The sequence below is a fragment of the Centruroides vittatus genome, unplaced genomic scaffold, assembly GCF_030686945.1.
Source record: "Centruroides vittatus isolate TY-2023 unplaced genomic scaffold, ASM3068694v2 contig_4, whole genome shotgun sequence".
Classification (NCBI taxonomy): Eukaryota; Metazoa; Arthropoda; class Arachnida; order Scorpiones; family Buthidae; genus Centruroides; species Centruroides vittatus.
The window spans coordinates 1,422,488-1,449,336 of record NW_027122214.1 but is presented as its reverse complement, the minus strand read 5'-3'; the positions used below and the strand labels follow the sequence as shown (position 1 = coordinate 1,449,336).

The 26,849-nt window shown below is 30.4% G+C and overlaps 1 protein-coding gene across 1 annotated transcript; it reads left to right on the top strand.

Moving 5' to 3' along the window:
- Window positions 1-2,395: 2,395 nt before the first annotated feature.
- Window positions 2,396-26,620, top strand: LOC136976248 (malonate--CoA ligase ACSF3, mitochondrial-like). Its single transcript, XM_067271470.1, has 5 exons — window positions 2,396-3,311; window positions 3,384-3,556; window positions 11,481-11,626; window positions 19,199-19,432; window positions 25,466-26,620. The coding sequence occupies exons 1-5, from the start codon at window positions 2,487-2,489 to the stop codon at window positions 25,837-25,839; spliced, it is 1,752 nt and encodes a 583-aa protein (XP_067127571.1). The 5' UTR covers window positions 2,396-2,486; the 3' UTR covers window positions 25,840-26,620.
- The last annotated feature ends 229 nt before the right edge of the window (window positions 26,621-26,849 follow it).

Below are 26,849 nucleotides of genomic sequence, written 5' to 3'. Positions count from 1 at the left end.
GACCCGGGATCGAATCCGGACGGGTCGAAAAATCCCCAGGAATTTTTCGGGGGGTGGTCCGTCCGGATATGTCGGTCCCCGTCCCTCACCACCCGGCCGCCCCATTGTGGGCCTGGCCGAACCCATAATGGGCTTGCTATAAGAGGCCCTCTTAGTGCCCACTGGGCGGAAAGAGTTACAAAAAAAAAAAAAAAAAAAACTCGTTAAAGATCTTCGTGCTTATCGTACGTTTCATCATACTTGCAAGCATCAGGGTAGCTGGTTTTGTTCATCGAGAACTGTCTTAATCTTACCCATTTTTGGTTTCTTAAGATCCACAATGTGGGCTGCCGGACTGCATGGAACGGAACTCGACACATCAGGTACAGACCGCCCTGGGTTCTTCAACAGTCCGAATTCGATGTCAGAGCGGTAGACTGAAGTCTTAAGTTTTGATGGTGCTAATGTTGTTGTATAGTTTAGTCCTTACAAGTGACGGCTGGATGACCGAGCGGGCAAGATGACAGCCTACCGCTCTGGGAGATCTGGGATCGGATCCGGACGGGTCGAAAAATCCCCAGGAATCTTTCGGAGGGTGGTCCGTTAGGATATGTCGGGCCCCGTCCCTCACCACCCGGTCGCCCCATTGTGGGCCTGGCCGAACCCATAATGGCTTGCAAAAAGAGGCCCTCTTAGTGCCCACATGGCGGAAAGAGTTAAAAAAAAAAAAAAAGATACTAGATTTACTTCTAAAGTATAATTTTCATGTTTTTATATTCTTCAATATATTTATTTTGTTTGTACAAAATGAAGAAATAATTTTTAACGATACAGTAGCCTCGATTATTATAAAAATTTTCGTTAGGCTTAAAATCGACGAAAATTCAACACGAAACGACACGCAATGGAGAAAAATTTGAACATCGGACAGGTTAATATATTTTTTCGTACATGATCGGTAATCCGAAGTCGGTCGGATAAAGAGCCGCAAAGGCTATAATCTCCATATTAAATAAAATTGAAGAAGAAGAAGAATCGGTAATCCGAACAAATCACTAATCTGAACAACCCCAGTCCCCAATTGATTCCGATTAACGACTCTCTACTGTAGATTTTATTCATTCACTAGTAACTTGTAAAATTGGTAAATATATACAATGTACACTAGGGGTACCTAACCCGCGGTCCAAGGCAAGTTCCAATGTGGCCCAATAAACGTGTAAACTAAACCGACAAATTTTTTATTATTCTTTTATTTCAACCGCATCAACTCAAAAAGAAAAGTTTCACAAAGCCGTAATTTATACATACTTATATTTTTGAATGGAAAGGAAATATTTTCAAATACTTGGAAATGTGTGAATGAGGAAGGAATACTAAATAAAGCTGGAGTTGTGACTCAAAGGATTATAGACTCAAATTCGGGGAAAGGAGAGAAAGTCAAAAGATAAAAAGTAGTGAGAAAGGTTAAATACACCTGTTATGCAAATATTGACCCTTAATTTTCCAACCTTCTTCACTTCTTTATCTTTTGTCCTTTCTCCTTTTCCGGCATTTGGGTCTATAATCTTTACAGTCCCAACTCCAGCTTTATTTAGTATTCCTTCCAGCGTTGGAAGATTTGGCTACTTTGCGCCAAATTTGGCTACTTTTTTTAGTTTAGCGTAAAAAATATCATTTGGCGCATTAACTACTTTTTGGGCTACATATTATTTATAAATATATTAGTTGAATAAAAATGCATTTTAAAATGGTGTTTCGTCGTTTTTTATTAACTAGAGATCCAAATAAAACAAATATTTTTGTTTTTCAAATAAATTTACGTTTGTCTTCTTTATAATTAATAGATTTATCTATTTCTAAGTAAAAGTTGAAACTGTTTGTAGAAGTAAGTTTTTAAAATATCTTTTTTCGTGATAAAGTTTTAATACTTATTACCATAGTTTAGACCAGTGGTATTCAATCTATGGGTCGCGACTCCATTTGGGGTCGCACTGTTAAAATGTTTCAATACCATTGGTTTAGACATGTCAATCCTTAAATATACTTGTATATTTAAGGATTGGGCCGCAAGTATATATAATATACTTGTGGCCCAAAACTCCACGACTTCTTCCAATGTAGCCCAGAGAAAGAAAAAGGTTGGACACCCCCCAACCTTTTCGTTTACACTGGTATACACAATTATATATAGCCTATTTTAAATAATTTATTTTCAAAAATTAAAACAATTAAAAAACACGGAAGAATTTTTAATCATTTTACCATTAATAAAAAAATTTCATATTAAGATCTAATTTAGTTTGGATGTTTTATTTATTTATTTATAAATTAAATAACGTTAGGTGGCCGAAATCGTTTCGTGTTTTTGGTATGGTAGAGAGCACTTGACGACGTTGGCATGTGATATTTCGATTTTTTTATTAATGGAAAATCCATTTTTATTGAATGTATTTGAATTTACGAAATGAAATTATATTTTCAATATTTAAACAAATAGAGATAAAATGCGGTTTATACCTAAATTAACGAGAAATCATTATTGGATATATTTTAATAACTTTAGAAATAAGTGTCATTTCCGAAACTCTCACAGTTTTGCTTTATTTCCGCCTTTTATTCCCATTTACAATCGTTCTTTGGAGTTCGCAAATCGTCTTGCTGTTGTTGATCATTATGGACAATATAATTATGGTGAGATATTTAAACACAGTAAAGCATTAACTGAAAAGTTGTTAAATGTTCTTACTAATGAAAATAAGGAAGTTCAGAAAAGAATATCATTTTTGTGTCAAAATGATGTTTCCTATGTAATTGCACAATGGGCTTGCTGGATGTCTGGACATGTAGCTGTGCCATTAAGTAATGTTGATCCAGTGCCACGGCTACAGTATTATATTGAAAATTCAGAGAGTTCGGTAATTGTAACGACAGAAGAATTTGTAGAAAAATTAAATCCAATTTCTGAAGCTTTATCTCTGCCAATGTTATTGATGACACACCCAAGAAAATCAGGTGATCAGTTTGAAGAAATTCCAGAATTGAAAAATAATCTGAATTATGTTATAAAAGAATATAAAAAAATAATGGATAAAAATGCAATGATTTTGTACACTAGTGGAACTACTGGATCACCAAAAGGTGTTGTGCTTACTCATAAAAATCTACATTGTTGTATGTGTACTTTGATAGATGCATGGGAATGGAAAAAAACAGATGTGATATTGCATACTTTACCTCTTCATCATACACACGGTATTGTGAATGCTTTGATGTGCCCTTTATATGTTGGAGCATGCTGCGTTATGCTACCTAAATTTAATAAGACAGAGGTGATTAGATCTAATTTTCATATTGTTATTTTTTAAAGTTTATTAATACTGTATATAATTTTTCCTTCTTAGGTTTGGGATTATTTGCTTAATACATTAAATAAAATACCTAGGATTAATATATTCATGGCTGTTCCAACAATTTATGTAAAATTAATTGAAGAGTTTGATGAGCAGTTTCCCAAAAATAAATATTTTTCCCATAGTAGAGAGTATATAAAAGCTGTTTGTAAAAAGGATATAAGGTAAAACAGTCATATATTTATTGAATTAAAATATAAAGTGATAACTATGAAAATATAATACAGTATAGCTCTGATTAACTGAGGTCCTGCATTATCTAAGGCAAATATGTAAGTGAATACATTACTTTTCTTAACTCTAAAGGACTGCTTAAAGAAAGTTTAAAATGATAATGTATTACAAAATTTGCTTCTGTTACCTTTTATCATTTTAACTTCAATTTGAGACAAACTGTTGATATTAAAATGTATTATATGATACGTATTATATTATGAAACAATATATTGTTTTTATGATTAAAGTCACTAAGATATAAAAATAGCCTATAAAAGAATTATATGGTATTAACTTATTTATAGTATTTAATCCAAAATGACTAGTCAAGCTTTCAGTTACTTGAAGTAACATTGGTCCACATTAACTCAGATAATCAGAGTTATACTGTATTTAGTATTCAAATGCACCTTCACAAATTATTCTAATTTCTTAAATAAAAATTAATTTTTTATATAAAATTTGAAAGTTAATGTTTTTATTACAATAAATAAGCATGAATACTTATTAATTCACAATGAATAGTAATACTTACTTATCGTAATAAAAAATAAAATTCTTTAAATGATAGAAGGATATTATGACATAAACAAAAAGTAAAAATAATTGTAAAAGCCTTACTGTCCTTAAAATCTAATATTATTGTTAATTGTCTACTTGGACTTTACTTATTAATAGGACTTTATACTGGTGTTTAAAGATTGGCATAGTAATGAGAGTTAGTTCAGGAAAGAACAAAATTTCTTTATTATATCTACATTATTATATTACTACATATCTATATTAATTATTACTACAGGTAATATAATAAAGAAATTTTGTTCTTTCCTGAACTAACTCTCATTACTGTGCCAATCTTTAAACACCAGTATAAAGTCCTATTAATAAGTAAAGTTCAAGTAGACAATTAACAATAATATTAAAAAGTAAAAATTTTTATAAAAAATCAAACATCTCTGTGTATAAAATTAAGAAAAAAAACACAAGTGTTATCTGTTAATGATATCACAAAAACTGGAAAATATATAGAAAATAACAAATAGTGATGTGTAAATATTTAGACTGAAAGATCAAACAATGATTAAACAAAGATTTATCAAAATATAACTTTGTAATAATAGGTTAAATTTACCTATGGTGTGCAAAATTCCAGCAAACAGAAGAAACAGTGGGGATGCACGTTCTAACCTATTCTAATAAATTACCATAATTATCACCAACCAAATTATTAGAAAGGGATAATTTATTAAAATAGGTTAGGTTAGGTTAGAATGTGCGTCTCCACTGTTTCTTCTGTTTGCTGGAATCAGAGACATGCCACCATTTTATTATACAATCCATTTAAATCATTTTTTAAACATAGAGAAAGAGGAATATTATCTTTCAATAGGGGTAATTTTTAACAGTAAACCTTTAGTGTGGATTAAAACAAGAAAATGAGCATTAGGTCTTCTTAATATTGAATTGACGTACAAGAAGTGGATTTCAATTCAGAATAATGTTTGTTTGCCTGTGAGGTGATTATATTTTCAGCAATAAAATTATAAATACACCTCACTAATCTTAATAATGCTTTGCAGTTATTTTGTAACATATTAAGGACGGAAAACAACAGAGTTGTTTTTCTGTCCTTAAAATTGATTGAAAGGCCCTGGTGTTCTGCTTTAAAAATTTCTAATGCCTCCAAATTCCTAAGTTGATTTGTATGACAAGTTTGCCGGATTATGGTTGCTTGTTGTAATTCAGGTGTAATGCTGTTTTCACTGGCATATATAGCTAAGGCGGTAGTGTTTTTCTTTTCAATGTCGGTTTTATGTTCACAGAGGTGTTGTTTGAGTGATCTTCTTGTAGATCCAATATATACAAGGTCTGTTGAACCTGTTATCTTTGAGTGGAATTTTATATACTCCTGGCACTCTTTTGATGTCTGCCTGATCCTTTTCATTCCTTAGCATGCTGAATGCATCCAGCTTACATCTGTAGGCTATTTTTGAATTAGTGTAAGTCCCAATTTCTCGATATAAGGACTGCATATGGTGTTCATATGTTATAGTAATAGTCCACAGGGAGACACGTCTCACTGTGGACTATTTTCTGGAGCCCCATTCAATTGATTTCAAAGTTGGTTTGTTTGCTTGTCCGTTATTCACAGAGACTGTGTATATATTGGATCTACAAGAAGATTGCTCAAACAATGCCTCCATGAACATAAAATCAATCTTGAAAAGAAGAAAAATACTACTGCCTTAGCTATATATGCAAGTGAAAACAGCATTATACCTGAATTACAACAAGCATCCATAATCCAGCAAATTTGTCATATAAATCAACTTAGGAATTTGAAGGCATTAGAAATTTTAAAGACAAAAAACAACTCTCGGGCATGGCAGGCTTTGTATAGCCCGCCGTTATAACAGTTAACACAGGTGCTCATTGTTAGGGATTAAAATTTTAAAAGGAAATTTGAAAATAGAAGCATTTGAAATTAGAATGCATTGGAAACTGAATAAGGCACTAATCACACCAGAAAAAAGTTTTTTTCTAGAACTCCACCTGAAGAAGGTCCTAGTGTGGACCAAAAATGTTCGTAGTACTTTGCAAAATAACTGCAAAGCATTATTAAGGTTAGTGAGGTGTATTTATAATCAACACTTTGTTTATTGGATGGATTTTTAATGAGAAAATTGTAACTTTGGAATTGTAGTTTTGTAGTTTTTCAGAAAAGACATACAATTCTTTAATTGTTGTTGTTATCTTGTGTTCCAGTTTGTTTAACCATAACAAGGAAAGTTAATCTCAAACAGTAAATCTAACCTAAATTTTATTTTTTTGATTTGAATGTTTTGTTCATACTAGGGCACTATTTAGCAAATAGTTAGGACACTTTTGAATAGTGTTCAATAGTACCATAGTTGAATAACATACATACATACATGAAAGACATTGGCCATACAAAGGTGTTTAGCTGGTGGAAAAGAGGGTAAGGGAAAGGGGGGAGGAGATAGACAGTAGAAAAAGGTAGGATCCCTCTGAACAGTGTACATATGGCTATGTACCCTATATGTTTGATATTGGCATGCAGTTTTTAGGCTGCAAGGCCGTAGTCTGCCGAAGGGTCTAAAAGAAAACCTGAGTGTAGCAAACATCAATAATTGAGTGCCGCCATGAATAGCTAAGCATAGAAGTTGGGTGCCAAGTGGCTGTTAGTAGGAAGACTTATATCTACTTAATACTAATAAAACAGAATGCAAGTGCAAATCTAAATACTATTAACAGCTAGACAGACAATATGAAAACAAATGAGCACAAGACAAACTAGACAAGATGAATGGACCGACAGAAGACAAACAAGCAAGACCCCAAGTTTTTTTTAATTTTAATTTTTTTTTATTCTTTTTATTTTACTTATTTTATTTTTTAAACATTTACTTACTCACTAACTAAACTAACCTACCATAACCTAACCAGATGACTATAGCTAACAGTTGAATAACAGCAATATACTGGACAAGTTTGGAAATTTGTTTCTTACTTGTAACACCTAGAGTATAAAAGTGATTTTAGTTGATAAAATGGAAAACATTTATTTGATTATGAGTACTTGCATTGGCCATTATTTAATCATAGCAACTAAAAAATTACAACATATGCCATTTCTCAGGCAATGTATGCATTTCAAAATGGAAGAAAGGGAGTTCAATTGAACATAGCATACTAGTAATTATTTAATTGCCAGCTTACTGATGAGTCAACAACTGAACAATCACTAGTACACTAATTTTTGCATTTGGAGTAAAAAATTAATAAATTACCAGTAAATAGTGTTGCCACCTTTACAACATTGCTGACCTGGATGGCAGGTCAAGTTTGTTGGAACAGAAGTTCCTGACGCATGCGCAATGTCATTTTACAATGCAAAGAATAATGTGCATACCGGTTCTAAATCAGTTACAGTTAGGGATTAGGGACTTGCATAGGAGTAATGTGTGTAATCTAAATTAAGAAAGAGCAACCAATTTAGCTTTATAGAAGATGTGTACGGATGTACAAGCTAAAAAAAAGGAAAGAAAAAAAGTCGAGAGGCAGGTTGCGCATCACGCATTGGCGTAAACAGAGTAACATGGCAGATGAGTAAATTTATAAAAATATTTGCAAGAAATTTGTTTCATCGTAATTTCACAATTTCTACGAAATTCCTGGACAAAATTAATAGTTCACCCAGACAGTGAGTCAATTCCCGGACTGTCCAGGTGAAAACCGGGCGGGTGGTAACACTACCAGTAAACCAGTCATGTTTTGAAAATTTACTGTTTTACCAGTAATAAAAAATTTGGTAAATTTGCAACTTGTAACTGCTACTACCTGAAGTAAATTGAGTACAAAAAATAAGGTATAAATGTTTTAATTTTAACTTATATTCTGGTATGATTTAAAATATGAAAGGATAGAGTTCTGTAAGGAATAGTTTATATTAAAAAATTTTCATATCAAATTGTTGAAAGGTGACACTTCTTATATAATGTTAAAATAATAATAATAATAGATTTAATTATTTTAATTAAATTAGTGATACAACTAGGGTTGCCAGATTTCTATAACTGGATTATTTAACTGGAACAATTAAAAATGATAATGCTACCACCATCTAATTTTTATTCCATTCCATTCAAAAATATAAAATTGAATGAATTTTTAGTTAATTACTAAACATTCTGTTTTCCTGTATTTTCTAGTAGTTAAATATCTGACTTTCACCCAGAAGACTTAAATGTTCCCATGCTTGGAATCAAACCCAGCATGGAACATTTAAGTCAGCTGGATGGCAGAGTTACAGCATCAGCCTGCTGCTCTGGGAACATAGGATCAAACTTGGGTGGTCAAAAAACCAAGGAATTTTTTTGGGTTGATCTGTTCTGTTATATACTATTGAACCTCATCTCTCACCCCCTAGTCACCCCATTGGGACCTGGCCCAAACCCACAATTGGCCTGAAAATAGGTTCTATTAGTGCCTACAAAGAAAGATTTTGATTTTAAAATTATAGTTTTCATATTGACTCTAAATATTCACAAATTTTAGTTTAAAATTGTAATGGTAAGCCATGTCTTTTTGGTGATCCAATCAAAATCCTGAAATCAAAATGCAAACAAATCAAAATTCTGTCAAAATCTCATCAAATGACATACTGTACAATACAAAATCATACTGACACATACTCACATACAAAATCAATAGTGATCAAATTTGCGCAAACAAAAGATCTGTTTGTGTGATGATCCTGTATCAAAACACTGTCAAAAAACTTTCATTAATTAATGTTGTTTATTTGGTTTTCTATTGAAATAAAATTATTTTTGTAATTCTAGATTTATAACTTTCATAATTTTCACAAATTACTTGTTTTGATATATTTTTTATTCATTTTGTTTAGTAGCTATAACAAGTCAATAATGAAACTCATTAATTTTTACTACGTTTTTATTAGCATGGAAGTAACTTATTTTCTCAAACATAAATATAACCCAAAAATTATTATAAACATAACAGCTAATCAATTAACCATTAAACATTTTATGGATTGTTCTAAAAAAAATTTAAATATGATTGATGTAGGAATGCATGTTTCACAAATAAAAGTAGTCGTATAGAGGAAGAGATGTATAGGTACAGGGATAAATATTTGAAGTAAAGCATTAGTGAGGCTTCTTCTATGAGGCTTACAGAATTGTGTTCATTCTCAAAATCTGTTTGATAGATTTTGATTAAACTTTGCCATTTTCCATTAATTGTGATGTGGAATCCAAAACTGCAATAAAAAATGGGGGTCCATGACTGTTTTCAAGATATAAGGTCATTTCACAAGTGAGCACGACAAAGCGATATTCCGTAAATTGAGCGACTTTGTCATGTAATATATCACGGTTACTACATGTCTTGTATGGACTTATAGAATTGAGTTTGTTCTTAAAATTTAATGGATCAATTTTGATAAAACTGCCATTTTTCATTAATTGAGACATGGAATCCAGAAAAGTAACATGGGGTTCATTTAAATTTTAAAAATTCAGCAACAAATTGCTTAACTTTCCTGAAACATTAAAATTCTGGTTATGCTATCTGTTAAAAAACCTGTTTACATTTTTAAATATTATAAAATGACAGAAAGCTTAATTTTGAGGGTAGGGATGGGTGTTATAAAAAATTGTAAATGCTAATAACAAGTAAAATCATCATTAAGTCGAGTTATGACACACAACCACCCTTTATCTCCATCCTGTTGCTTAAACTAGCAAGACTTACTAGCATGAATCTTTCTAATACACAAATCTTCCTGCAAAATTTCAGAAATTTTTTAAAGCACAAGAGTTAAGCTTCAAAGAGGGTAAACAAAATTGTGCCACACACAAACACACACACACACCTTAACATCCATGCATAGAGAAAAAAACTCTGAATGTTTTTGCATTTCTCGATGTTTCAAGGTCTCCTGGGCCTTGAAACATCGAGAAATGCATTAGATTCCCTAATACATTTTTTGACTTAGTGGCCTAAGTCAAAAAATGTATTAGGGAATCTTAGTAAAAATCTTGGGGATTATTTTTTGACTAATCATCATACTTTTCCTCTGTTATATATAGGCTAACAACTGGGAAAGTAAAAATAGGAGTCTGTGACTTTGTTTTTGATATACAAAGGTATTACCGTGACAATGTCCATGCTCTCTGATGCGATGAGCACACCTAATGGAATTTAGGCTTAGGGGTCAAAAATAAAAATAGGATTATGTGCACCTAATGAAAAATAAGCACAAAAAATGAGCAAAACACATGAACAAAGAAATCAATAGTGATTGCTTTGTTCTTGAATCATTGCCCATACCTGGCCAGTGCAAGGATTGTCTCTCTTGTGGCCTGTATGTATGAGGATAGCCTTTTTTGTGGCAGCAACTGCAAAGTTTACCTGTCTACATCCATCAGGTACTGTACAAGAATCATCTCTTCTATGCCTAACAGGTGCAGGGGTCACTTCTTTCCTTCCGGCTCTGTTTCAATTCTATTGTGATACAACAAAGTCGTATGATGTCCTAGTATTAAATTATTTAATTAAAATTATAATTATTAAATTTACTATGAGATGGTGCCTAATGCTTCCCTCTAGTGTCAAATTGTTTGGTAATTTATAAGTATTATAGTCATTATACAGTGTGATGGTATATAGCAGTGGTTGGCTTTAGTAATATCAGGTTTTCATAGAGTTGTTTGTCCTAGTATATTAATAAATAATACATCAATACATAATACTATATAATCAATTATTGTAAAACAAACTTTATTTGTTTGGCACAGAAAACAGACTATTAAAACCAACCATTAAACATTTGTTGATATATAATTTTATGCTCTTTCTACTTAAACTATACAAAATTGTCAATATAAAATCCCCAAGATCTGCAAAAATGTATAAAAATTTTATTTCAAACTTTTTATCAAAACAACAACATATAAAAACAATAACAGCAGGCTTTGATTTTGTAGATATTTTTATTTCTTGAGGATTTTGAACTAAACCCATTTTTTTGTTGGAAGGATATTGTGTGATATATAATGATAGGCATATACCTATTCAGAAATTTGTCACTGCCTTTATGAAACACAGATATTGAAGGATAAAAATAAAGGACAAATTGCATCTTATCTCAATTTGATAAAGGGCAAGGACATTTTAGCTAAAATAAAAGACTGTCCTTTGAGATAAAGAATGCTGGCAACTCTAGATACAATTATTAAAATCTTTTATTGTTTCTTATTATAATAATTATTTTTGAAATGTAATAATAATTATAAAATTATATAACAACGTTTTATATATCAGATTGATGGTCAGTGGATCAGCTTCTCTATCAAAGCCAATTTTAGAAAGATGGGAAGAAATTACTGGTCACAGGTTATTAGAGAGATATGGCATGACAGAAATTGGAATGGCGTTATCTAATCCATTACATGGAAATCGAAAACCAAGTAATAATTCTATTTTCATAATTTTTACAAATTGTTTAAATATATTACAAAATATATTTGTGATTAAATTTTAAATAATTAGATAAAACTAATTAACTGGCTGGAAATTTTAACTTTGCCATTCAGTTTTTAAGAGTTTAGTGTTGCATGTGTGAGCAATGCTTTAGGAATATCTATTATACATATATTTTCTTAAATTAATTACATGAACTAATATTTTCAGCAGTGGCTTAGCAAACATAACTGGCACCATGGGCACAACACTTTATTGGTGCCCCCCTCCACAAACACATATAGTTTGTCTTGGAGACCATTTGGGCGCCCCTCTGCGAGTGGTGCCTGGTACATGATACATCTCCTTGCACCCCCCCTCACTAAGCCACTGATTTTCAAACTAGGCTAATTATGATTAATTAAATTCAGAATTATTAAATTTTTTAAATATAATCATTTCCTTATAAATCTAATTAAAAGAGTTTATTATTTATTAAGGATTAATTATACTATTGTAGAAAAGATTATGCTAATAGATAAGATATTTGAAAATAATTTCATGATTTTAAACAAATATAGTAAAATACCAGACCAGCTCCGTAGGAGGAAGACATACATATGGAGCCAGGGCCTTATAGAGGACTCAAGAGCCCATTTTGAAAAATTAGTTTCTTTGTTTCTAAGCAAGGACACATCACTGTGGTTATGAAGAGGGAATATGGAAAAATTTCCCCAAATAAAAAGATTGGCTGGTTGGATACAGCTGAGTTATTAAGATACAGTGGGTGGGGAAATGTGGTTAGAAAAGGGGCCTGGGTTTTAGTGGTCCAGAGGTTTTACTAGAATTTGTGTTCTTTCTCCATGGGGCTGCTTCAGACATTGGCAAAAAGTCCAACAAAAATATATTCTTGCAATTTTATTTATAGTTTATATAATTTATTTATTTTAACTGATTATTTTATTAGCTTAAATCCAGGAAGAGACAAATATTTTTTCTTGTTTTTTGTTTTTAATTTTAAATATATGGAAAATATATTTTATAATTTCCATAACTAATTTGCAAAGAATTGAAATTGAAGTCATTCACTAAATTAGCCTATGAAATAATTTAATGCTTTCTCAAAAGTTTTGCAATTAACACTTCACTCAAAAGCCTTAAATTATATTCCAGTAAGATTTAATTCAAAAAAGGTTTTTTTTGACTAATGTTATTGATCTGCAATTGGAGATCTTCAGGTCTGTAAGGCTACTGTCATCAAGAGAACAAAATGCACCAGCTCTATCAAGATACTAGAAGCATTAGAAATATTTAAATCTGACAAAAAGGGCCATTGCATAAATTTCAAAGACGAAAAACAATTATCATACACATGGCAATCCTTATATGATCATGTGACTGAATATGATGTAACATGATGTAGGGACAGTATAACAAAAAGTTCTTGGTTACAGTTATATAGTTTTTAAATATTTACTTTTTAATTGTATATTTTTGTACTATTAACTTTTACATATACTGTTACTTTTAATTCTATTTTATATATTTCAAGAATTTCTTTTGTTTAATTTTTCAAAAAACGTTATTGTTCAATTTAATCATTCTGTCATCAAATATACAGACCTGAAGAAGATCTCCAATTGCAGATCAAAAACATCAGTTGAAAAACCCTTTTTCAGATTAAACCTTACTGGAATATAATTTAAGGCTTTTGATTGAAGTGTTTATTACATCATTCCAGTTGACTATTAATTCTTTTAGTTTCACAGTTTTATATAATAAAATATGAATTAGTCATATTTAAACTTTAAGGCTTTCTGGCTTTTGATCTGATGTTGAAATGTCACAAAATTTGGAAGGTAAACTTTTCAGAGCATGGAAAAGAATGCCACAAAAAAATTTTAATCCCAAAATATGCTGGTTGAGAGAAATATGGTAGTGTTCATACAAGGTAAAAACGGTGAAAAATAGATATGATGAATAACAAAATGACACATGAAGTGAAAGTTTATTTAGTCCAATTACAATGAATTATATGTTGTTCTATGTTATTGCCATTTGGACCAGAGACTGCTTTTTACTCACATCATGCTTGACAGAACATACTGAGAGAAATGTTTTGTAAATGTTGTGTTGTGTTGTGTTGTCCTTTAGGACTGCCAAGTTAGGGACATTTCCATAATAATGGTTGGCCTTGAAATAGCCCCTCAAACAAATATCACATAAGGACCTTTCAAATGGGAATAAGTGACTGATCACTTTTCAATAGAAAATATCAGAAAGAGTAATTAACCATTCTTTTTAATGTTGCATAAACTGTCACTTGATTATGCAGTTTGAGATGATGCTCTATCTTGCATAAAAGTGATTCTTTACAAGCATCCTCACTGTCATAATTTCAGACTAATGAAGCTAAAGAGCATACTATGTTGCTTCTTTGCAATAACAAAACAAAAAGAACTGTTGTAAAGATTTTTGTGAAACTACACCAACTTGTAACTAGATGTGTACAGTGGAATATGCTGCACATTTCAGATTGCATCTAAGATTCAAATTTGATAGTTCTGTGTGTTTACTATTAACCTTTAAAAAGTAACAATTCTAATAAATCTGTCAATCTGACATGTTTGGAGTACATAATCAAGCCACTTTAAGAAAAAATTCTTTCAACAGTAGCTGAGGTCGTTGGAATGCAAAATATACAAGAGATAAGTTTCTTCTCATGTGCTCAGCATGCTCCAAAATTAACATTAAAACAGTGTTGCCAGAATACTTTTAGCACTGCTCCAATGTGTAACATAAAATTATTTATTATTTTAAATTTTCCTAATGTTTTCACTATGGAAACTGAGACAAAGCCAAAATTTTCACTTTATGAGATGACACCAAGGTACTCCATTTCAATCTCAAGTTTTCACAAGACTATATTTAGATTAATAATATCTCAGCCCATCAGCTAGCTCAGCAGAGAAACTAGAATTAATATTTAGTGAAGTGCTTTTACATTCTCAAAATTATTCATATGCTACCCACTTTGTGCTGTTGACTGTATGGCTAACACAATTAAAGTGTTAGCCTATTGCTCTGGAGACCCAGGTTCAAACCTGTGACTCCACAGGTCAAAAAACCCAGGAATTTTTCTGGATATGTCAGGTCTCGGTTAGGTTAGGCAAGGCATGTTATCATCCATAAAACAAAACTTTTCACCGACAACACCTCAGAAAAATCGAACATGTGGGAACGGAACTTCATCATTGTACTGTTGGCCAGTCATGGTCCCTCGAGCAACCACATACAAGTCTGTATGACCATTGACCATGATGCCTGCTCACACCATGATACTACAAGTTGGATATTGATCACTTTCCTGAATATTTTTGGGACAATAAGCACTGCTAACCTCACGCCATATCAATTGCTGTCTAGAATCAGATGATAGACTGAATCTACTCTCATCTTAGAAGAGCATGGTAGCCCAGTCATTAGTCCAATTGTGATGCCGATGGCACCATTGCAAATGGGCGCTTCAGTGAACTCTTGAGAGTGGGACACACACAACAGGTTTTCAGGCATATAGTCCTTTCTTTCACAAACATCTTGCAACAGTTTTATGGCATATCTTAGTTCCTGTGGCTGCCTGTAAATGACTTGCCAGTTCACCAGCTGTGCTGTGTCAGTTCCTATTCACTGAAAGAACAATATACTGATCTTCTTGGGGTGTCTTACTGCTAGGATGACCTCTCCCATTGTGCCTGCTGCACATTCCGTTAGTTTGAAATGCTGCCCATAGTCTAGAAACGATACTGTGCGCAATGTTAAATTCACGCGCAACATCTGTTACATTCTGCCCTTCTTCCAGCTTTCTGATTATTCTTCCATGAGTAAAATCATCTAAATGATGCCTGGAAGACATGTCCAGAATTTTATTATTGTAACTTAACTTCTTCCCATTCAAATTTCACATCCAACAAAAACTGACTGTGTGTGCAGATTGCCTGAAATTTCTTATCTGTGCTGTCATGTGACTGACACATGTGGAACTCAAACATTTGCATAAGCTTTACTTAACAAAGTACATCACGAGTTCAAGCATATTTCAACAGGCTGCTGCGGTTCAGTTTCTAACTGTAATTGTTGAAAATAGCATTCGTCCTTAGGTTTTGTCTGCCAGTGTATAATTTGCAAGTACAAATAAAAAATTAGTAAACTAAAACTGATAGTAAGTACAATTGCTTCAATTAAAATTTAATTATGGCTAGTTATTGGGTAATCAGAAAAGGAGCCAAAATTTATCTTTGTGCCTAGGGTCTGACACACTGTTAAAATGTCTCTGCATGCAGTGATAAAACCAACATTAGTCAAGGCAATTGACAATAACTCCTGCAACTTCTGTAACTCAGAACAAATTTCCATCTTTCCAGATCTAACTGGCAAATAGTATGTTAAACTCCAGTCAAATATTATATAATATTGACAATAACTCCTGCAACTTCTGTAACTCAGAACAAATTTCCATCTTTCCAGATCTAACTGGCAAATAGTATGTTAAACTCCAGTCAAATATTATATAATATTAGATACACACACTGTCAGACGGCATTAAAACCCTTTTTAAAATGCAAGTACTTTCAACAATACAAAAATTGTCATCATCATCTAGTGAACATCTTGAATTTGGAACACGATGTTTAAATGTTGAGAATAAGTGGTGCTCCTTAGGTCCACTTCTTGTCAAATTTTGAAACCAAAGGTTTTTATGAATCCTTTTTCCAAGCCTTGAATAGTATGACTACATTCTGGTTGATAGATGAAGCACATGAAAACCCAGAATACTGTAGAAGTTTAATTATGGCCACCTACTGTAGTACATTTAATACTAAGACATCACGTGACTTTGTCGTATTGTGAAAGAATTGAAAACAAAGACATAAACCCCCATTTTTTATTGCATTTTTGGATTTTGCATCACAATTAATGGAAAATGATAAAGTTTAATCAAAATCAATTGAACGGATTTTGGGAATGAACACAATTCTGTAAGTCTCACAGAAGAAATTTTGCTAATGTTCTTCTTTAATAAATTTGATTATGGTAAGCTATTAGCATCATTATTTGAAAATAAGAAATAATAAAGCAATCACTTGTACAGTACAATCAACTTAAAATATTCCTATAAACAAAATTATGACATCTCAATGAAAACTTTTTATTTTCATTTAACTGTATAAGTCTTGTTGTATACAACTATGTAACAGGATTTGAATCTGCATTACCATTTATAATTTTTTCATTAATAAATATTTTTCTTATTTTTTCACAGATTGCAAAATATTAGTTTGAGTTTTAGTCTAAAGTTAAATTTTTAATCAAGAGGAAAAGTACCAACATGAATTTGAATGCAGTTTTAAAAATTATCTTAAATATTAAAAAGTGACTATCTGATTTTATGCAGAATTATTGATATGAAATTGAAATAATCAGTACCAACACAATAATATAGTTTTTGTTATTTTCAGATTAATGAATCAAATGCATGTTCATTTTATCAGTTTACTAATAATTAAAATTAATACAGGATTTTCCAAAAGAATACTACTATTTTAAATTATTGTAATTATTTAAATTATTATCTGAGAATGTTGTAATGTACATTAAAACATTGGAAAACTGTCCCAAGTTTTAATTTGACCATTACGATTTCTCAATGTGTGCACTTTGTGTCACATAGTACACATCCAACCAATACTCAAATTCTTCCTACACTCATTACAACATATCTGTTGTCATTCCTTCCAAAGTGGCCACAATGCAACAGCTCCTTCAGATTTTTCATGTTACACAATGTTGCAAAACTTTTCTGTTGTGGAGTCATCATTTTTGTTTACAGTAATTCCTAGAGGTAGTAAACAATAAGACATTTGAATGCAGATGGGAGATGAAATTGAGACAGTTACTCTATTGATTGATGTAGAATGAACACTTTTCAGATAATAATCAACATAATTATTAATTTAAAATGGTAGCATTCATTTTGGAAGACCCTGTATATATGATACAGGATGGTCTTAAAGTTTAACAGCAGTTTTCTATTTCAATAACTAAAGATGTACAAATGGTAAAATTATGCAGTAAATAATATTCGAGAACCTAACTTTTGAATTTTTGTATGTAATTATTTTATCAATGTAAATCTAATTTAATGTACTAGTACATTAATAAATTAGATCTTTACTGTTTTTTAGAAGTATTCTAATATATGTAAACTTCTACCTAAACAGTAATTAGGACACTCCCGAAAAGCGTTAAATATCTAATTTATTAATTTATGAAGGGGTGATCTATAATTTATTTTATTTACAGAATCTATTAGTTATTCCCAAATGATGACAGTCGAAGAAAAAGTAAACTGTATGCCAAAGCATGCAGTTTATTTTATTTTTTTTTTTTGACTATCATCATTTTGGGGTTACTAAGATTTAGCAGAATTTGAATTTGTAAAACAGGACAAGCGACAAATGAAACTACACAACTTTATTGCAAAAAACAAGAATTTCAGAAGAGCCAGGATCTTCATCACAAAAAAATGAATGTTACATTTCTGTGTGCATATGTTTATATGTATTTTAACATATTATTATTATGCAAATTAATATAAAAACAACTTAAAATTAAAGTAAAATTTGTTTATTTTTGGTCGTGTGTTTCCCTATCTCTATTTACTCTATGTTAAAATGACCCTGTTTAATGCTGTTTCACTTAGCGCTTTGTTGTCTAGGAACGCATTCCCCGCGTTAAGCAGGATCTTACTATACTTGAAGTATAAAACTGCACACACACTTTAGGACCACCCTGTATATTTATGTGATTTTTAATTCATAGTTTCTTATTAGGCATGTTTTCAAACTAAGGTTTTCTTTTTAAAATAAGAAAAAACATAAAAAATGAAAATAATTTATTATAGCCCAAAAAAAGTACACATTTTTGTTATTTTTTTACATAGTCACCATTGATTTGCATACGTTTTTGATATTGTGTCACCAGGATTCTTATATCATTGTCAAAGAAGTCCTCCATCAATGTGTCTTGATCCATTCAGTAACGTATTTTTCAGTTCATCATCTAAAAATGATGAACTGAAAAGTGACATTAAACAGAATGTGCTCAGCAAATAATTAATTTATTACACTACATCTTTTGTGTTGCCGAGATAGTTTTATTGAAAAACTAACATTTTCAGCCTACTCTATAGGCCGAAATAGAGGCTCTCAGGCTTAACAAGAGAAATGGAACATATCTCGGCCACACAAAAGGTGTAGTGTGATAAACTGAAAAATGACACTACAAGCCAACCAATGTCATAGTTATGTGTACATCTCTTTTGGCTATAATAAATTATTTTTATCTTTCATGCTTTTTTTTTCTTATTTCAAAGCAGGTCTTACTTTAAACACATGCTTTGTATATTATAAATCAGTTGTTATAAATGATCTGTGAAATAAATAAGAAACTATCTATATTATAAAATGAGAATCTTTAATTAATAATGTATTGAAAATCTTTAACTAATAATAATTTTACAGACTTTGTAGGAACACCTTTAAAAGGAGTTAAAGTTCGTATTGTTAAGGATAATCCTTCAAAAGTTGGCTATGATGTTATTGTAGAAGGTGATTATAAGAAGACTAATATTATTAAAAATCCAAGTGATGAAATTGGAGAACTTCAAGTTATGAGTGGAAGTGTATTTAAAGAATACTGGAATAAACCAGATGAGACAAAGAAAACTTTTACGTCCGATGGCTGGTTTAAGACAGGTAAATATTATTGATCTTTTTTGTGAAATATAATGCAGGATATGATGTGCTGCATAAAGTATATATTTGATAGAAAGCAATAACATTAAGAAATATGGCATAGGTAGAAAAAAATCAAATGTGAAATATTCTTGTACAAAACAAAAGTCGTATTTATATTTTTTGTGGTATTTATTAATTGTACAAAACATTTTTTTACATTTTTAAAGATATAGTTTAAGATCACTATTTTGTTACATACAAATTTTTCAACATTGCTTTAATTAAAAATAAATATTTTGTTAATTAAATGAAAAATTTATTAAATAGTTTTTATACAGAAATGCATATTCACTTATAATTCCATTGAATGTTGTATAAACAATCTTTTATATTTTTTATTTAAATATGTAATTTGATAAAGTGCATTATTAATGCAAACATTTAAATTAAGATTATCTAATATATAAAGAAGTTTGTTAGTTTGTTCTTTATGCATTTTGACATGATTTAAGCAAATGCAATGAAACTTTTTGGGAACCATGCTTTCTTCCAAGAGAAGGTCAATGATTATTTCTGCTCAGATTAACTTTAACTCCCCTTACAACACCCACTTTCAATCTGACCAGCAGGATGATGGCATTCAAATAGAAAAATTACTTAATACAAAGTTACTGGCAACACTAAATATGTTTTTAAGGGTTTTCAAGGGTGCCAAGATTAAATATTTGGTTCATTTTTTGCAAAATTTGATTGGTTGGCAAATTACCATTTCATATTTGACTGTGAATGGTATGTTAGAGTTAACATTAGAAAAAATTTAGATGTCTTGAGTTTGTGTAGGCAGAATTTAACAGCTATTTTCTGTTTAAAAACATCAATTCTGCCTATCTAACGAGTGAAATAAATGGAGCTATTCTGTATCATCTGAGTATCACAATAAACGTGACAATGGCAAGCTAAAATAATGATAATTGTAATATTGCTTAATATTGTTTTCATTTTAATATATGTTCTTACTTTTTGCCCAGATAATGCTGGACATATCTGCTAGTACTACACACACACACATATATATATATATATATATTTTATGTTGTTATTTCAAGACAAACATTTGATTTATGTTAAATAAAACAAAAAATCACTCATAAAAGTTTGACAAGTTAAATGTTATACAAAAGAAAAGAATATTACAGTATGTTTGCTTCTGTTGCATTAGAAATAAACAAGTCTCTTTTTTAATAATAATCGCCATTGGACGAAAATTTACAAAGTCTCTTTTTGCTAGTTTTTGCAATTTCTTATGTTTAATTAGTAGAAAAACTCTTCCACTAGGAAATTATTTTAACATTTGTATTTTATTAGATGTTAACAACAAATCTATATGCTGAAAAGTTTTACTTAAGAATTAATGTTTGTTGATTAATATTATTTTTATATTTAAATTTGTATAAATGTGTCTCAATAAAAAATGCATTTCAGTTAGTATATATTATACTGGGTGATTATAATTGAAGTACTTCTACTCAAAGCTGTTTGGAGGGATATTTAGTAAATCAAATGCAACAAAATCTGGTAAGATGACATTTCAGAACATGCCAGACATTTCATTAAAAAAATTAGTACCAAAACATACCACAATGTCACTTTTTGCACTGCAAATCAACAAAAAAAAAGTTTTCTTTGCATAAGCACATGTGTTGGAGCAAAAGCTCTTGGTATAAAGTTCAACTTCTACACCAGACTGGATTGATATAAGTGATAATTAGACATCAAAAAATCTTAAATTATCAGTACTTTAATATACTTAATTTTCAAACAAACATTTTTGATCTACTACTAAGTTCATCTTCAGATCTCTTTAATGTTCCAAAATTGGATTCCAATAATTCCAATTTTGGAACATTAAAAAGACCTGAGCTTCATAGATTGGTGAAGCTGGAGATTGAAGTTTTTGACCATGTCTTAAATCTATTAAGCATAGTTAATGATAGAATGATTGCATTGGAGCAACATGTAGCTCTTCTTTATATAAGAGATATACTAAGAAATTAAGATGGATTTTTATCGAGCAAAATCCAAAAGAAAAAAAACATGCAATAGCTGTTTAGTGTGCTGGGATTATCTCTCTCCCCCTCATAGAAATAGATGAAATGATAGAAATAGAAATGATGCAATAAACAAATATGCCAAATCCGTTTCTTTTCTTTCGAAGACACAATGTAGTGACGTAAACTTAAACACTGGGCGAATTTTTCATCCTTATTATTCGGTTGGAACGCTTTTTTATTACATAACGCGTTTCAGGCCGATGCCCCTCTTCAGCCAACTAAACATTAAAAAGTAAGAGATGGCTATATACGAACATTTAAAATAAATACCGCGACGGTATACATAATTAGTTTTTAGAGGTTATTACCTTCTAAATCCTGGTGGTGAGAGCTTGTATACCATTAAAAGCTGGTCCGTACCTCGTTCGGTAGTTTAGACGGATGTAATAGTCCAAGGGTACAAATCTTTATAAAATTCGGTAAAAAAGTTGAGTATCAGTCTGTAGAAGTATACTGGGTTATTCTTCACAAATCGTATTCGTGAAACCATACCTGGAATTCGTCTACCGGTGTGTTGTCTAACGCTGATCTCGTACTCCTCCACCTCAACTGCGGAGTACGATCTGTTTCTAATTTGCATATATCTGGTCAAGCATCAGCAGGGGAATATTCCTTTTAATAGGTTTCTTTTCCAATAAAATTATTCGGGGACCTGGCGGTGATTTTTTAGAACTCATCAGTACACAGCGTGTGGCCATTGCTATTTTTTCCGCTTTTAATATTTTTAATATCTGTCGCTATGCAAATGACGTAACATCAGATCTTAAAACTGTTTTTTATTTTATAGTATATTTTATAGTAGTTTAATCCAATTTTCATTAATTTTTATGCTTAGATTAGTATTTATACAGGTCTTATTTTTATTTTTAATGATTTCCACACTTTCTTTGAATTTCCTGTTGTATGTCTTCTTTTCTCTATGTAGAATGCTTGTTTTAGTATCATCGATTTTACAGTTATTTAACACACAATGGTCATGGAATACTGAGTTTAGTCTGTTGTACTTTAAATCGGCTATATGTTCTTTCACTCTTATTTTGAGTTTTCGTTTTGTTTCTCCTATATAGAAGTTGGTATTTTCGCAAGTACATGGTATCTTATAAACTATGTTTTTCATATCGTCTTTTTTTATCTTCTGTTTCTTTTTTCTTTGTTTGGCTTTAAGTCTAGATAACAAGTTTACGTATTTTGGAGCAAGTTTTATATTATTTTTCCTCATATCTATGTCGATTTCTTCGTAAAGGTTCCTAATGTATGGGAAGCTGGCATATTTTGGTTTCGATTCGGTTTTTTTATCGATACTACAGACGTCATGATAACAAGAAATGAAAACGAATTAGATTTCGAACCTTTTAAAAAACCATGTTCAATTAACACCACAATAAAATATACTTCAAATATACCACTATATATAAAACAAAACATCTTTAACATGGAATACCGAAAAATACAGAATAGAACTAGTAAAGAAACTAATAAACTCAAATACATCATCGAATTGAAGAAAAAGTTTGCCCTAGACGGGTACCCAACCAGACTGATTCATAAATGGGAAAATAAAATTACTAATAACCAAACAAAAATAAAAGATAAAAAAACCGAATCGAAACCAAAATATGCCAGCTTCCCATACATTAGGAACCTTTACGAAGAAATCGACATAGATATGAGGAAAAATAATATAAAACTTGCTCCAAAATACGTAAACTTGTTATCTAGACTTAAAGCCAAACAAAGAAAAAAGAAACAGAAGATAAAAAAAGACGATATGAAAAACATAGTTTATAAGATACCATGTACTTGCGAAAATACCAACTTCTATATAGGAGAAACAAAACGAAAACTCAAAATAAGAGTGAAAGAACATATAGCCGATTTAAAGTACAACAGACTAAACTCAGTATTCCATGACCATTGTGTGTTAAATAACTGTAAAATCGATGATACTAAAACAAGCATTCTACATAGAGAAAAGAAGACATACAACAGGAAATTCAAAGAAAGTGTAGAAATCATTAAAAATAAAAATAAGACCTGTATAAATACTAATCTAAGCATAAAAATTAATGAAAATTGGATTAAACTACTATAAAATATACTATAAAATAAAAAACAGTTTTAAGATCTGATGTTACGTCATTTGCATAGCGACAGATATTAAAAATATTAAAAGCGGAAAAAATAGCAATGGCCACACGCTGTGTACTGATGAGTTCTAAAAAATCACCGCCAGGTCCCCGAATAATTTTATTGGAAAAGAAACCTATTAAAAGGAATATTCCCCTGCTGATGCTCGACCAGATATATGCAAATTAGAAACAGATCGTACTCCGCAGTTGAGGTGGAGGAGTACGAGATCAGCGTTAGACAACACACCGGTAGACGAATTCCAGGTATGGTTTCACGAATACGATTTGTGAAGAATAACCCAGTATACTTCTACAGACTGATACTCAACTTTTTTACCGAATTTTATAAAGATTTGTACCCTTGGACTATTACATCCGTCTAAACTACCGAACGAGGTACGGACCAGCTTTTAATGGTATACAAGCTCTCACCACCAGGATTTAGAAGGTAATAACCTCTAAAAACTAATTATGTATACCGTCGCGGTATTTATTTTAAATGTTCGTATATAGCCATCTCTTACTTTTTAATGTTTAGTTGGCTGAAGAGGGGCATCGGCCCGAAACGCGTTATGTAATAAAAAAGCGTTCCAACCGAATAAAAAGGATGAAAAATTCACCCAGTGTTTAAGTTTACGTCACTACATTGTGTCTTCGAAAGAAAAGAAACGAAAAGAAAATACAAAACACGGTTTCCTCAAGATAGAACTAAATATGCCAAAATTTTATTTCTCAATAAGATTGATGTGTAGTTTTCTAATATTTAAGAAAAGTTAATATATTTGGATATAAAATAACCTAATTTAATCTAACTCATTTTATAACATTCTAAAGTCTTAAAATATAAATTAATAGTTTTAATTTATATGTCTCTATGTCCTTATTTTCAATTTGTTATATATTTTGTCTATGGGGACTTAGCCTATTAATAGGATGTATTGCACTGGTGTTATGGCTTGGCTTTAGCAATCAAGGAAAACCTTATTCAGAGAAAACAAACAATCTTTATTGATCACCTTGTATTATACCTGCAGGTATAACATCAATGCAATGTCCTATTAACAGGCTAAGTCCTCGTAGACAAAATATATAACAAATATAAATCAATATATCTTCTTAAACCTTTAACTTTCCGGTACCAAGACGAAAAAATTAACCAACAACTAACGTTTTCGATTCTCCTCCGAGATCTTCGTCGGGTTTTTTCGTCTTGGTACCGGAAAGTTAAAGGTTTAAGAAGATATATTGGATTTTATATGTACCGGTATGAGGATTGTTTTAAATATAAATCAGTAGACTTGATTTTATGAGTTATTAGGGCTTCTTACCAGTATTAATACAAATAAAATTTCCCATGAGAATGTGTGTAATTTTGAGTAAGAGAATACATACATTTTTATTATTCAATCAGAAGCAAATTTATGGAAACAATATTCATATTCCTTTTGCATCTGGTACAGTTTTTAGTTAATAATAGTTATTGATAATAAAAAAGTACAAAACAATACTAAAATTTTATGGCTAAAATTAACATAATTTACATTAATTAATAATTTTCAAACTTGCTTTATATATAATGTCAACCAGACAACTGAAATGGTAAAAGTATCAAACTACATAAAATAATTTATATATTAAATCATATGTAAAATTAATATATATTTAACCTGAAGCATTTAATTTTTTAGTTTTGTTTTTATTAGACTAAAACTGATACTTTATTATAAGTTGTAATTTTGTAAATAAAATTTAATTATAAATAAATATTACTATATAATAAAAATATTAAATTACATTTTTAAAATTTGCAGGTGATACTAGTGTTTACAAGGATGGTGCATATAGGATTTTAGGACGTACATCTGTAGACATTATTAAAAGTGGAGGATACAAAATTAGTGCTTTGGATATAGAAAGCCATTTATTAACTCATCCCAATATTAAAGAATGTGCTGTTTTAGGTTTACCAGATATAACATGGGGTGAGAAAGTTGCAGCTGTATTAGTTACTGAAAATGGTGAGGAAATCAATACTTATGACCTAAAGGAGTGGTGCAAAGATAAACTACCTACCTATCTTATACCTTCCGAGGTGCGTTGTGTGCCTGAAATACAACGTAATGCAATGGGCAAAATAAACAAAAAAGATTTAATAAAAATAATTTTTCCAAAAGTACTAAATTAAATACTGTAATTTTAGTTTTCAAATATGTGTAGGTATTATAGATGATGATAATTTAATTTTAAAAATTGTATTAATAGTATTTTTCAAAAATGAATGGTTTATGTTCAAATGTAAATTAATTTTTAATAGTGTTTGATTAGGAAATTAATTTATTTTTTCCTCTTTTATTCAAATATAAATTCATATTTAGAAATGTAAAAAATTTTAATCAAAAACAAAAATTTATTTTGTATAAACTTTATCACATTGTTAAATTCATATTTTCAGTAAATGAGTATAGTGGATGCCAGATTGTACGTCTACTGTACAAAGATTAATAAATTTCATGTAAATTTATGAAAGTGTAAAGATGAAAATCAAGAGTTTAAAGCTTGATTTGTATGAGCAAATACAACTAAATTGGCAGTCAGTGTTTCAGATTTTTCCCCACTAGTACTCAATTGTCAACATGCAATGCTTTTTTTTTTTACCAAACACCATAATTTTTTATATGTATAAATTTGAATGTTTTGATAAATGAGAGTAATATTGCATTATAATTGTAATTTTAAATTCCATACTACAGTAATTAGGTAACTTTAAAATACTAAAAAATAATAATAGTGTAATTATATTTCTAATAAAGTCTATTTTTTTAGGAAATTAACTTTCAGATTTTAAATCAACTTATAGATTTTTTTTTACATTCTATATGGAAGAAATTATCACAAATTGCTTTCTGATTGCCACTACAAAACACCAGAAATTTTATAACATTCTAATCAGATCATTATTGTCATATGGACAATTTTCATTTGTCTTATAATTTGTTCTATTTAAACTTAAGATGTTTTTGATTACTTAGCCTACTTTTAACATGTTCCGTATATTTATCTCTAAGAAGTTTATATTTAAAGGCCAATTTTGGTAATTGATTGTTATCCATCCTTATTAGATAATTTTTTAATTTTATCTAGTATGATTTAATGGTAAATGTTTTATTTTATACTTTTAATATCAAAATTTTATAG

Bases quoted from the DNA above. Each gene is read 5' to 3' on its own strand.
- LOC136976248 (XM_067271470.1), top strand. From the start codon at position 2,487: ATGCGGTTTATACCTAAATTAACGAGAAATCATTATTGGATATATTTT. The intron at 11,627-19,198 runs GTAATAATTCTA...ATAATTTTACAG, and splicing joins ACATGGAAATCGAAAACCAA to ACTTTGTAGGAACACCTTTA. The intron at 19,433-25,465 runs GTAAATATTATT...TAAAATTTGCAG, and splicing joins CGATGGCTGGTTTAAGACAG to GTGATACTAGTGTTTACAAG.